Raw genomic sequence first — 12,467 nt, 5'->3', positions numbered from 1 at the left:
TTAGGCTATAAGTACTGTTGTACAAGGCACTGGTTCATACTTTTGTACCTGTACTGATAAATATTACAAAAAATATCTGGAGAGAAAAGGTTGGATTTTGTTTGCCTAATGTGGCAATATAAAGGATGGGTTCTGCATGTGTATGTGCCTTACCAAAAACAGAGGGGCTGCTGTCTGCCTGGAATTCATCATCGGTTGGTGTGCTGAACACACTTCTGTTTTACAATCCTGGAGACACAAAAGCCAGTTCACATAGCTCCAGGGCTTTTAGAAATCATGCTTTACACTTTCAAATAAAACCCCTGTGGAAATATGCTCTTCATCTCCCCTTTGTCTGAGAGGTGAAATCCAAACATCTCACGCATATTTTATTATGGATAAGGTTAGTGTACAGATACAACTGCTTCCAAGAAGCATCACCTGCACAAATGTAACTGGGTGTGTCGTTTCAGGAACAGCAAAAAAGGGGTTTGTAAGTATTAGGCAAAGACTATAGTGATTCTGTAACAAAGTTGTGTATTTCAATGTTCATAGTGAACTTAAAAACATATACATACATCCTCCTATTTTAGGACGACTAGGAGACAAAAGATTAAAGTACCGCACAGGCATTATAATGCTCATTAAACACCACAAGTCTCTATAGGAATATTATAGATACAGTAGCACAATGTGCAAATATGAAATCAACGTAAAGGCAGGTATTCAACGTATTAACCAAAAGTATGCATTATCACTGGAAAATTTATGATATATTTGTTATGATATTTTATTGATTGATTGATTTTCAGTGTTAGAAATATTATACATGGTTCGTTCTACAGTGGAATGAACAAACGAAATGATTTGGGTCTGCAGAGGAAATATCGTTTTTTTTTTTTTTTTTTGTTTTTTTGGAAAGCAGTGATTCAGACTGACTAATGAAATCAGGAATCTGCCTTTTCTTAGTAATAAACAATACCAGTAGGTTTTTACACGTCCTTTTTTTTCTATGTGAAGTAGCCTGAACCCAGGTTGCACATATCTTGCTTTCATTTACTCCTTGTCAATTACACCATATGACTTAACTAAATGCAACTTGCCAAGCCTCCTCAGGTCAGGTGCTTTTGTTAGAGAAAATGGACATAAGCATTTTTGGTAAATGTTGCTTTCACAGGGGCAGCGGCAAAATAAAACCCTAAATAAAATAAACCTTTGAGTTGCATTATAAATGAAGTGATGAAGCTAAAAAATATCCTTCTCTGTACATCCTTGGGCTATTTTTAAATAAATTATTCTCTCAGAATTGAATTAAAATAAAGTAAAATGCCCCCCAGCCCAAAAAAATATGAGTTGCTGTTTTCGTCTTATAAACACAGTCTACCTACAAGGTGATAAAATATTTCCGACAGTACCTGAAGGTCCCATACCAAATGTGCATTGAAATTTGAATAACTGGACCAATCAGCGGCCTCGACGGGCGGAAGCCGCTGGCTTTCCGTCACTCTTGCCCAATCAGCGCGCGGCTCCGTTGTTGTCCTTGCTTTTTGAATTGAGCTCTAACAGCAGGCTGACACCTTCTCGTTGCGATTATGAAGTTGTTTGCTATCAACAAACTAAAGCTGCAGCTACATTTCGGGAATTTGGACTGTTTTCACGTATAGAGGGCAACATGCATTGATACCAGACTTGACATTTAACGGGGACATGTTACATACTTTTGAAGAGTGTTCTGACTGAAGAGGAATTACCAGGAAAACTTCATTGTGCTGTTGACTTACTAGCTCGGTAGCTAGCTAAGTTAGCTGGAGTGCTTGTTAAATTCGACTGGTCCAGAAGCCAGTTTAGCTCCGATAGCTCCGTTTTCTTTTCAATTTTATCCTTTTAAGTACTAGACTCCAAAGCAGTCGGTAAGTTTGTTCTACTTTAAGCTTCTTTTTCCGTATCATACTAAGCACTTAACGTTAGTTAACCTCCGGTGATGTTATGTAAAGGAAATTTGGTGCCGTGGTGAAAACAGCTAACGTTAACTGACCTAGCGTTAAAGCTAATTCTCCAGTTGACTTATTAATTTAGTGTTTTACATTTACGAAGCCTAGGACAACATAAGAAAAAGAAAGGTAACATTACTTCATTTGTATCCATAAGTCGTCTAGCTTAATTAGTTTGTTTAGTTAGGATAAATAGTCGTTCATTGTTTCTTTGACGTGTCTGCCACTATACTTTTCTCTGCTCTTTTTAAAAATCTGTACCCATCAGTTTTACTGTTTTTGTTTACACAGAGATTTTTGTACATATGCAACTAATCTGCACTGACAACTACTTTTCATCGAGCCTTGCAGAAGCTGTTTTATGGCAGCTGCCAAAGTAAACCACCTAACAACTTGAAAGTTTCAGTGTTAACTTTTTATCCACCTTGCCTAGTTTTACCAAAGTTCTCACAGCTCACAAACATGTTGCTTTCTCTCCAGTTGAATTGCCAGGCTCAGTATTGTGTTTGAAGTCATGCCAAGTGTTGTCTCTTGCCTTTATTTGACAGTTGTCACCCTTCTCCTTTTCTTCCTTGTTGCTATATGTTCTCCCTCCTCTCACCGTGTTCTCCCTCTGTTTCTCTCTCTGTTCATTCCCTGTAACTTTTGATAGTTTGGACAGTTTGGTGCCTCCTTAGGTTCCTGCCATGGCTGACAGCAGCATAGTGACTTCAGGGACAACCCGGAGTCTGTTGGTGGATTCTTCGGTTTATGATTCAAGGATCGCCGAAACCACCAAGGACCATGTATTTCTGGGCATGGCATGTGAAGATGGGGAAGGTCAGTCTACAGGGGTCACTGTTTTTTGTTCTGTCCTTTCATCTTACTTCTCTAAATCTGTGTAATCTCTAAATGCCCAAAACAAGCTTCTTCTGTTACTAAAAAGAAATGCAGATATACCATATGTGACTTTTAATTTCAGTGTAGGTAATACCTGTGTGAAAAAAAAATCAGCCACAAAGCTAGGAACTTTTTATTCAGTTAGCTCATATATTGGCTTTTTCTGTTACCTGCGTATTCATTACCCAATTTCAATGCAACCATTTTTTTCCACTCTGCTCTTAATCAGGTCTAAAGGTGTATTGTCTGCCTGTTAGCCCAGACTATCAGTAAAAATGAGAAAACTTGCATCACCTCCAGGAGATGACTTGCTCCTTGATTTATCTCTTTCCCAATTCTTCTTTGTGTACCTCTGTCTCATTGCCTTCTCCCTTTTCCTCCTTTTTCACTCTGTCTCTCCGTTGATTTCTCAGATATGCTGCCAAAAGTGGAGACCAGGGTTGTTCTGGTGGGAGAAGCAGGCAGAAATGGAGCACTGGTCAAAGCACTGCAGGTACATCATTCCTCTGCTAACCCTGAAGGTCCATTGTGGTCCACTGGCTTCTTTTAAGGTGGCAAGCCTCCACAATCTAAGTTAACATCATTGCTTTTCTCCATTTGATAACTAAGACATGAATACAAATAATTGTGATAGTAAAATAATGTATACATGTATTTAATTTAATTTTTTTTTTATATAATCATACAAACATTACTGACAAAGCTGGGTGCCTGTGACTGGTTGGAAAATTGATGATATTGTTGAATGGTTTCTGTTTCACATTTTTTTGGCTATTGCGTCTATAGAATACGACTTTCTACTTAGTGTAGTATATCTCAGAGCATGATTGTTATCTCAGGCAGCTGCAATGTCTGAAATGAGGTGGATGGTTACACAAATTATGATGTTATGTTTTTTTCATTTTCTGACAATGGCTAATGTTAAGAAAAGGTCCTGTGTCAGAGGAACTAACTGGTCAGTAGTCAGTCTTTAGTTTCTCCAGATAAGACGTCCTCCCCCACAATATGGACATTTCATGTACATTACACAATGAACAATCAAAACTATGAAAGATAAACAGCAAGAGCTCATTCAAATATAGCAACACAGATGTGAAACAGTAAAACACTAATAATAAACAGATAATTCATAGACATTAATAGATATTTATTTATTTAAACCAGCGCTGTGATAATTAGTCAGCAGATCGGTTAAAAGAAAAGTCAATAACCCCCACATAATCAGTTATTTATTTATTCATTCATTTATTTATTCAGTTATGTTTTTTTAACTGTTGCTAAAATAAAATAAGAGTTATGGCCTTGGGCTCTTATCTTTTAAGTTGTGCTAATGTGCTACTTTTCCTTAGTTTTATATGATACTGAAGTGAACACCATTGAATTTTGGAAAAAACAAGATGTTTGATTGCAGCAACTATTGTTATTGGGCTTTTTTCAGTTTCCAATTGAGAAATTCCACACGGACATCATAGCTGCTTGTTTGTTGTTAAGTCATTTCCAGACCCAGTTGCAGTTAAATGTTTGGGGAAATGTGGGGTTTTCCCTCTCATTTATAATGTATATACATATTGTGTATGCATATTAATCTGTTAATAGCCAGTCAACATAAATTGCCGCACTTGGAAGCTTGTTAAGCCTACAAAAGAAACCAGGCTTTATTTCTTCATTTAGTAACATTGTCAAGGTGCGTGCTCGAGTAAGTTTATTTAATGGAAAAGTGCACACACTTTCCTCTAATCTCTTTCTCTCTCAAACACACACACCTGTCTGTCTGTGGAGATAAGGCATGCTAATACAGGGGTGTTTGGGCGTAATATTTGGCTGCCCTCACAACCTACCTTATTTAGGTGTAGCTTCTGCACAGAAATAAGTGACTTCTGATTTTTGTGAACTGCTGGCTGTGGCTGGTGTGTTTACATTCTAGCCATTCTCCCCTTCCTGACTATGATATCAGCAACACAACATAACGGCAACATAATTGTGAGCTCTCTACATAACTCCACAAAGCTTAGAGATCTTTTCACAAACTGTTTGCATGTGTTTAACAACCGAGAGGAAAAAGAACTTGTGGGGTGCCTGAATGCATCACTAGCTTTGGTCTATGCAAGCACAGGCATCACGTGGGATGCGATTCACATTCATTTTGGCGGTAACACGTCAACATGTGTAGCACTGCTTGAGCAAAGACAGGGGAAAAGCAGCGAAACAAACATGAGAACAATGCTGGCTTTCAAAAAACTGGCTTAGCAAATGTTTTGCGAGAAAGAAACGCATGCAGTACATTTGTTAGAGACACACAATGTGTTGTAGTGAACAACACTGAATGTAAATGTAACTTCTGTTTGTTCACAAGAAAACTCCAAAGGGAATCTTTTAATCTGATGCACCTTCTTTTTCATTAGATACTTGATCCAAATACTGCTGGCTCCAATTCACAATTATCAAGTTAAGATTGAATTACTGATATAAATGGTAAATGGACTGCACTTATGTGGCACTTTATTGCCTTAATGGACAAAGTGCTTTATAATTGGCTTTTCACTCACACACTGGTGTTTTGCCTAAGGAGCCCAGGATAGAACCTCCAACCAATAAACTGCGAGCGGACTCACTTTTTCAAGCTGCTGAATATGTTTAGATTTACACCAGCTCACCAGTGTGTGTGTTATTTCTGGTCTGGTGTAACTGGTGGTGCGTAGATTTGAGTTGTAGCAGTATTCACATTGACACTGTCAGGATTTTGACACAGGCTGTCTTCCCTGTCCAAAGCTTTAAATCGGCCATAAGTGGACACAGGTCTAGGGTTTTTGATTGACCACTATTATTCTCTTAGAATTGTCAACTCTTATTTTGAGCTAATACCATGATCATTGTTAACCCAGGTGCAAATTTGTGTATTTTTTTTTTGTGAACAGAAAAAACACTGCTAGTGAGGACTGGAGCTCACTATAGAACCAAGAAAACCCTGGGATAATATTATATTTCCTTTTAACAAACAACAGTGCACCTGATCAGGCTGTTGAAACCCGCAGCATAACACTGTGTCAAAATGTGTTGCATTTTCATGAGGATATTTACGTATCTATCAGTGCATTCGTGTTTGTGCTCCAGTAAGCAGCATCTAGTTTTGTGTCTTTGAGTGGTGCCATGTGAAGGTGATTTGGAGGTGTGGCAGCAGATTAAGTGCTGCTAGAATGACTTCCTTCCCAGGTCTCCTGAGCCCCTGTCACTTCTGAAGGCTTCCTGCTTAAATCATCTGTTTCTCCCTGCCAATCTGCAGCACAGCCACATCCAAAGACATCTGCCGACAGCTCCATCAGAGAGCTCCCGATTGTCTGCCTGACCGCCCACCGCCATCGCTCAGTCAGCCCACAGAAAAGGAGGCCCCCCCACCATTTCTTCACGTCCCCTTGCCTTTTTGTCCTGTCCTGTTCTTTTCCTCCTCTCCTCCTTCCCAACAGCTTTGAACTTTTATATTAATTTTTAACAGAAAATTCTTCTCCTCCCCAGCCTACCTCCTCTGGAGCCTGATAGTTGTTTGAAGTCACAGTCTTTAGACTTTGCAAGGACACCGGCCCCACCCCATCTCTTCCTTGCCTCCTCCTTCCTTCATCCCTAAACCTAGCCATCCTCACTTCTGTCCTCATGTGAGGTGAACTTGTATGAATTTGTCTCTGGCTTTCTCTTTTTACTCTTTCTTTGTTTCTCATTCTCTCTCAATCCTCTTTTGCTTACCAGTGTTTAACATGAACTTCATCCTGGTTGGTTTTTACAGGCCATCAGAGTAATGGAGGTACCGGTGGTAAAGATAAGAGAAGGCGAGGCGGGTGCCGAAGAGAAAATGATGATAAAATCTATAGTCATTATGGTACAGTACAGTGTCTGCCTGTGTGTATGACTGTCTGTCACTTTGATAGAAAATTTGGGAGGTGCTGCATGAGTCTTAATTCACTCTGGGTACTTACTCAATTACTGTGCATGGCCAGCTCACTGATGATGGCTTGATTTGTGGGTGAATATGTGAATTTAAGTGATGTGATACTTGATGCTCGCTCTTTAACAGAGATTTGCACTCAAATGTCAATGCAGCTTTCTAGGCTGAGGTGTAATATTAAAAGTCATTTCAAAGGATTTCATGGCATTTAAAAATGGCCAACTTCCAGCTGCTAATACCAAGGTTAGAGTTGCAAACAGTCCCACTAAAATCTGTTTGTTCATTAAGTAGGGCTTGAAGTGTGATCAATAGCAATGCATCTGAGAAGCTTTGATTTTTGAGTGACATTTCCTCTTAAAGAAATAGTTGAACATTTTGTGGAATATTAAAATTTGCTTTCTCTCTGGGAGTGAGATTAGAAGATCAGTAAAGGCTTATGTCTTAATTTAGAATTCAAAAATACACCTGTAGTACATTCAACACCTGTATGTGCTTTAGATGAGTAATCCAGAACAACAAAGTGTTGAAAAGAGCATGATAATATTGTTGAATGTATCAAATGAAAGTGGTAGAAATGTATATTATTAACTGGCATGCATATTATATGACACATTATTTTTTCCCAGGCTTGTATATGGGGGCTGGCCTTTGTGCAGCTAGCTATTAAAAGCCACAATCTTGCTTTTAATTGACTGCCAGTGTTTATATGAGGAAATACGGTGGGTTGCACAAATGAGATTTAATGCGTTCAGTCGTGATCTGTAGAATTGGTGTATTTTTTTAATTGTGGACAGACAAGCTGCCCCCCCCCCCCCCCCCCCCCGCTTCAGGCCAGTGACTCCAGCTTTGAATTTAAAACACAGACCTTATATTAGTGTTGGTCTGCTTGTCTCTTCTTTAGAAAGAAAGCAAATAAGAATATTTCCCAAAATGTTAAATTATTCCTCTAACACACAGGTGTCCAAAGCAGTGTGGATCCTAACATTGTAATAACAAACATGGTTTCTAACTCTGTGTGTGTCACTCTGTTGTTGCCTCTTCACTTCTTGTACCTGTGTCCTGGAACACATTTCTCTGAGGTAGTTTGTTTTTACGGTGGGTTTACAGTAATTTCACTTCTCCTGCACTTCCAGCCCAGCAGCTAGTCTGTGATTTCATTTTTTGCGCTCTGGTATCAAAGCCATTTATTCAAACAACTCTACCCCGAGTCAGAGTAACACGTTTTCTCATCTGAGAGGGCAGAAGTGATTGTTTCCATGCAGCACTGAGCATTTTTCTGCTGTATGGTAGAGAGAGAGAATATGATTGTGTTCACTGTATATAAGAGTGAATAATTGTGTACTGCAGTTTTGTCTGCAGTTCTTTTCATGGATATTCGATGTCTGCAGTATTAAGAGCTCCCCCAACCTCGGTACACTGACAGGGAGAAAATTCACTTCACTGAAATTCTTTAAAAGCAGCTTCCCGGTGCCAAATTGTCTAATTGGAATCAGTCATGGTTTGGTTACTGCCTCTTGTGATTTGTATATATTTGTGTATTTACTGGCTTACATTTCAGCGAGAAACGAGGTCATTAGAATGATACAAATATTTGGTTTTAAAATAGTTTTGAACACCATGAAAACTTGGTGATTCAGTATTTTTCTTATTGACAACAGTGCTATGAAAATATCAAGGGTGATCCTATTTAAAAGTACAGAACTATGTATTCAAGGCCTGATATATCTTAGTTCTCTGTTCCATAGAACTCCATTATTGTCTGAAAAACACTGCAATTGCTATTGTATGCTGACTCAACCCCAAATACACTAACTTGCCTATTTCATGGATGACAATGGTCCTCAACATATGCACTGTTTAATGAACTACAGGAAGTGGTGCTCAGCGGTTTTAGAAAATCCACATGGAGAACATGGAGTGTTTCCACTTGTGGATCAAAACAGAAACAAAGTCAATATTGGACTTGCGTTTGCCAATATAACAACTCAGTAAGGCCTTAATATATCAAACGTGTGTGATGGTTTGATTGAGGTAGAGTTCTCCCTCAAAGTGGCTGCCTAATGCAGTTTTGAAAATGAAAATGAAAACTACAGATTTGTGAGTCTCAGTGGGGAAAAAGTTTTTTATTTTATTCTCATTACAGAGAAAATCTACTTAAAATGAAATTAACTAACTAATCACTGACAGCCTCTCTAACAAGCCTAGAAAGCCTCTGTAATGTAAAAATTGTGCACTTCTAAATGTTGCATTGCTCCATTACTCCATGTTGTTGTATTCTTCCTGTTCAGGACATCAACACCCCGTGCATAATGACAGACAACGTCCAGGAGTTTGGAGATGAAGAGAACACTGATTTTGAGACAGTGTTTGTCCTCACGAACTTTGATTCTCCTGACTACAGCTACCTCTACAAACGTGACAATCGCATCATTGGACCTCCGGTTGTTCTGCGTTGTGCTGCAAAGGAAGAAGTAAGTTACTGAGTCGTAGCATATTTATTTTAAGTCAAGGTCTGTCCCAGACCAGATTCACAGAAATTATGAAGTTTAGAAGTAATTAAATTTCTCCACCTTTTTCCAAAGTGTGGCCTCCTCAGTGTTTTTAACATGGAATTCAGTAGCAACATTTTTAGCTTCACCCTGAAATTATTAGCTCAGGGAAATATGGTTGTCTGTCTGTCATGTGGGGAGGACCCACCAAGAGGCAGGCCTGAGATGAACCTTGATTTCAGAAAGCAGGATGCAGAAAATGCATTATGGCTCTGAAGGGGATGCTGAAGAGAAGCTGCCTTTGACTGCTGAACTGTCTGATAGAGACGTCACGTAGGATGCTAATGTTGGACATGAACAGTATGTCCTGACTGTGGATGCTATCAACAAGACAGCACTCTGCATACTTGTCCGCTGAAGACGGCACACACATATATGCAGGTTTAGACTTATAATGCAGAGCATCATGGTGTGCCAACAAGTTATTAATACATGTCATAAACTGCAGTTGTATTTAAAGGACAAAATGACATTAAAATGGAAAATTGTATTTATTTCAGCATATTAATTGCTATTGAATTTGCCTTCCCCTTCACCACAGCCTCTGCAATTTTCATGCCGTCCTCTCTATTCCACCACCATGCTCAACCTGTCGCTGTGTTTCACCGGCTTCAGGAACAAAGAGGAAATGGTGAGTTTGTTAACTTAATAATTAACTTAAACCAAGTGTTTCCTTTTCTCCATAAGCCGTTTCGACAAATGACAGAACTGCGTTACACCACATGGTGGTGTGTTCACAGGAAGATAGGGAAGATTTGAAAACAAATCTAAAGTGTGTGTCCTGGTAAAAATAAAAAGCAAAATGAGTCATATAGATTATGAAATGCAGCTGCTGTCTGCAACTTTTAAACAGTTTGTCACTCATTTTTTTCTTTTACTGTCTCCGGCTTATTTTTGGTTGCAGCACAGTCTTTGTAGTCCGGGGGAGGAATAAATAAACACGCCTCCATTCCTGTTTGAAGCCTCAAAAGGTTGATTTATTAGACAGCTGGCTACTGAAAAAGGATTATAATCGAGGCTTACAATGACCTCAGTCTGCACTGTCATGTTAGATGATACTGCATATTACATAATGTTTACATTTATCACTTACATTGTGAGAAACAGGTACCCTGGCTGTGCAAAGCTGATGGGCCTCACATTTCAGTAATGATCACAGTGCTTTTCCATCTTCCTAAAGAAAACATGTAATGCTCTTATAATCATGAAGAAAAAAGAATATGTGGCTCACGAATGATGAGAGAATTGTGATCTCAATGCTGACCATGATTCACTATATCATTTTATCTATAATTATGCAGCTCTGCTCGGTATGTCTCTTGGTCACAAATCCATAATAAGAAGTTAATTGTTTATATAAAAACAAACAAAAAAAAACTTTGCAAAGTCTGAAATATCAATATAATGTTACCTGCCTTAAAAATCCACTATCGATGGGGGACACAGTCAGAATGTTTCTGCCAGCACAAAGTAGCTCAGTGCAGGTCATACTTCTGCTGCTTATTACTGTATAATGTTACACTTACAGGTGATACCTCATATACATGGCACACATAGTATGTGGAAATCATCTACCATGCTTGCTAACATCATCTGATCAGGGACTGTTATAGTATCAGGTATACAGTGACTAATTATTTTCTGTGTTTGCGCTGAGCTCACGTGTGGTCTTTCTTGTTGTTCATGTAGAAGAACTTGGTGAATCTGGTTCATCACATGGGTGGGACCATCCGGAAAGACTTCAGCACCAAGGTCACTCATCTCATCGCCTACTCCACTCATGGGGAGAAATACAAAGTATGTTTACTCACTTTACTTTACTTTACTTTACTTTACTTTACTTTACTTTACTTTGTTTTATTTTGTTTGTTTATGCTGATCCTGCAGTCATTGTACTCTCTTTATCTGACATTACTTCCACGGTGCAGTAGGGCAGAGCAATATTGTTCAATATTTATATCTGTTTTTAAATCTTTTATATAGAATGTGTAATTGTAATAATAGCAATTAATTAATACTTTATTTTGAATTGTTAAATCTCTGGAAATGTTTAGACATTAAGGCATAAGACCTAAAATGCACATTGCGACATATGAAGATAATTGCAATCATAATATTGTTTCCAGCTTTTGTATGGCAAACAAAACTATCATGAATAAATCATCAATATTTGATATTTATTCCCCTAACCCCAATGTGGACAACTGCTGAGAAGGAATAGTCCAATATTCTATGAAATTAGTGGAATAATTAAAGCCCTTTCTCTTTTGTCAGGATTATTCATTTATCCTAGTGTCTGTGTGTATGTGTGCATGCGTGTGTGTGTGTGTGTTCCATTTCTATTCAGTACATTTGACAGCTAAAATACAAAAAAGAGCTCTTAATCAGGACACTGGCAGAAAAAAAAGAATGGAAAATAGCAAAATAAATGTTTGTCGTGTTTGTATTCACTCTTGGTGGCAGGCCGGCGTATAGAAAATAATGGCAGCACTGCCCAAAATCTTAACAATCCATCAAGATCAGAATAGTGCTGACGCAGAAACACATACTAGAAGTTGAAACAGAGATCAGTGTGAAACCGAAATGAAGATGCCAAAACCTGAAACATCACCAACTCAAAATACAACAAATCAATAGGGAAGCAGCACTTTGTCATGTTAAGAAAGTTTCCGTCACAAACCCAGTGATTTATTAGTGATGAGGGGTAATTTAATTCCCAGTTGGATCTTTTTTTAAAACTGGGTTCGGCACATGGCCTCATCCATATGGATACATAGAGATAAAGGGATGGATGGATGAATGGATTGGCACTCATCTTTCTCATGGCTTTTCTCCACATGGATGAACAGATGATTGATGCTGTACTTCTTTCAATCATCTATGGCAATGATATTCACTATTTTTTTTCCCTTTCTCTCTCCCTCCTCTCAGTCTCTGCCTTCCCTTTTTCTTTTACCTCACCACCTCCCCTTTTCCTCTTGAAAGTCTTGTGGAAGTCTTTCACTTCTCTCAGTTTTTTTCACCTCACCACCTCCTCCCCTTTTCCTCCTCAGAGTCTTGTGGCGTGTATATTTTGTTCTAGCAGAACAAGACAAAAAGCAGCAAGAACTTGTTGGCTTTGTGACATGCAGTCAA

The 12,467-nt window shown here is 38.6% G+C and overlaps 1 protein-coding gene across 4 annotated transcripts in view; it reads left to right on the top strand.

Moving 5' to 3' along the window:
* The first annotated feature begins 1,578 nt into the window (after positions 1-1,578).
* The window catches only part of ect2 (epithelial cell transforming 2), a 40,184-nt gene continuing 29,295 nt past the window's right edge, over positions 1,579-12,467 (top strand). For 2 of the 4 annotated variants that reach the window (XM_041041214.1, XM_041041212.1), the window contains exons 1-7: positions 1,579-1,889; positions 2,623-2,789; positions 3,263-3,342; positions 6,625-6,717; positions 9,072-9,254; positions 9,874-9,963; positions 11,022-11,129. In XM_041041214.1, coding sequence (XP_040897148.1) covers positions 2,657-2,789; positions 3,263-3,342; positions 6,625-6,717; positions 9,072-9,254; positions 9,874-9,963; positions 11,022-11,129 — 687 coding nt within the window. In that variant the 5' untranslated portion in view covers positions 1,579-1,889; positions 2,623-2,656. The remainder of the gene's footprint in view (positions 1,890-2,622; positions 2,790-3,262; positions 3,343-6,624; positions 6,718-9,071; positions 9,255-9,873; positions 9,964-11,021; positions 11,130-12,467) is intronic. The other 2 variants (XM_041041215.1, XM_041041213.1) reach the window with 1 other exon arrangement.

This window comes from Toxotes jaculatrix, chromosome 6 (genome assembly GCF_017976425.1).
Source record: "Toxotes jaculatrix isolate fToxJac2 chromosome 6, fToxJac2.pri, whole genome shotgun sequence".
Taxonomy (NCBI): Eukaryota; Metazoa; Chordata; class Actinopteri; family Toxotidae; genus Toxotes; species Toxotes jaculatrix.
The sequence above is the reverse complement of the archived record's forward strand: the minus strand, read 5'-3'. Positions and strand labels throughout refer to the sequence as shown.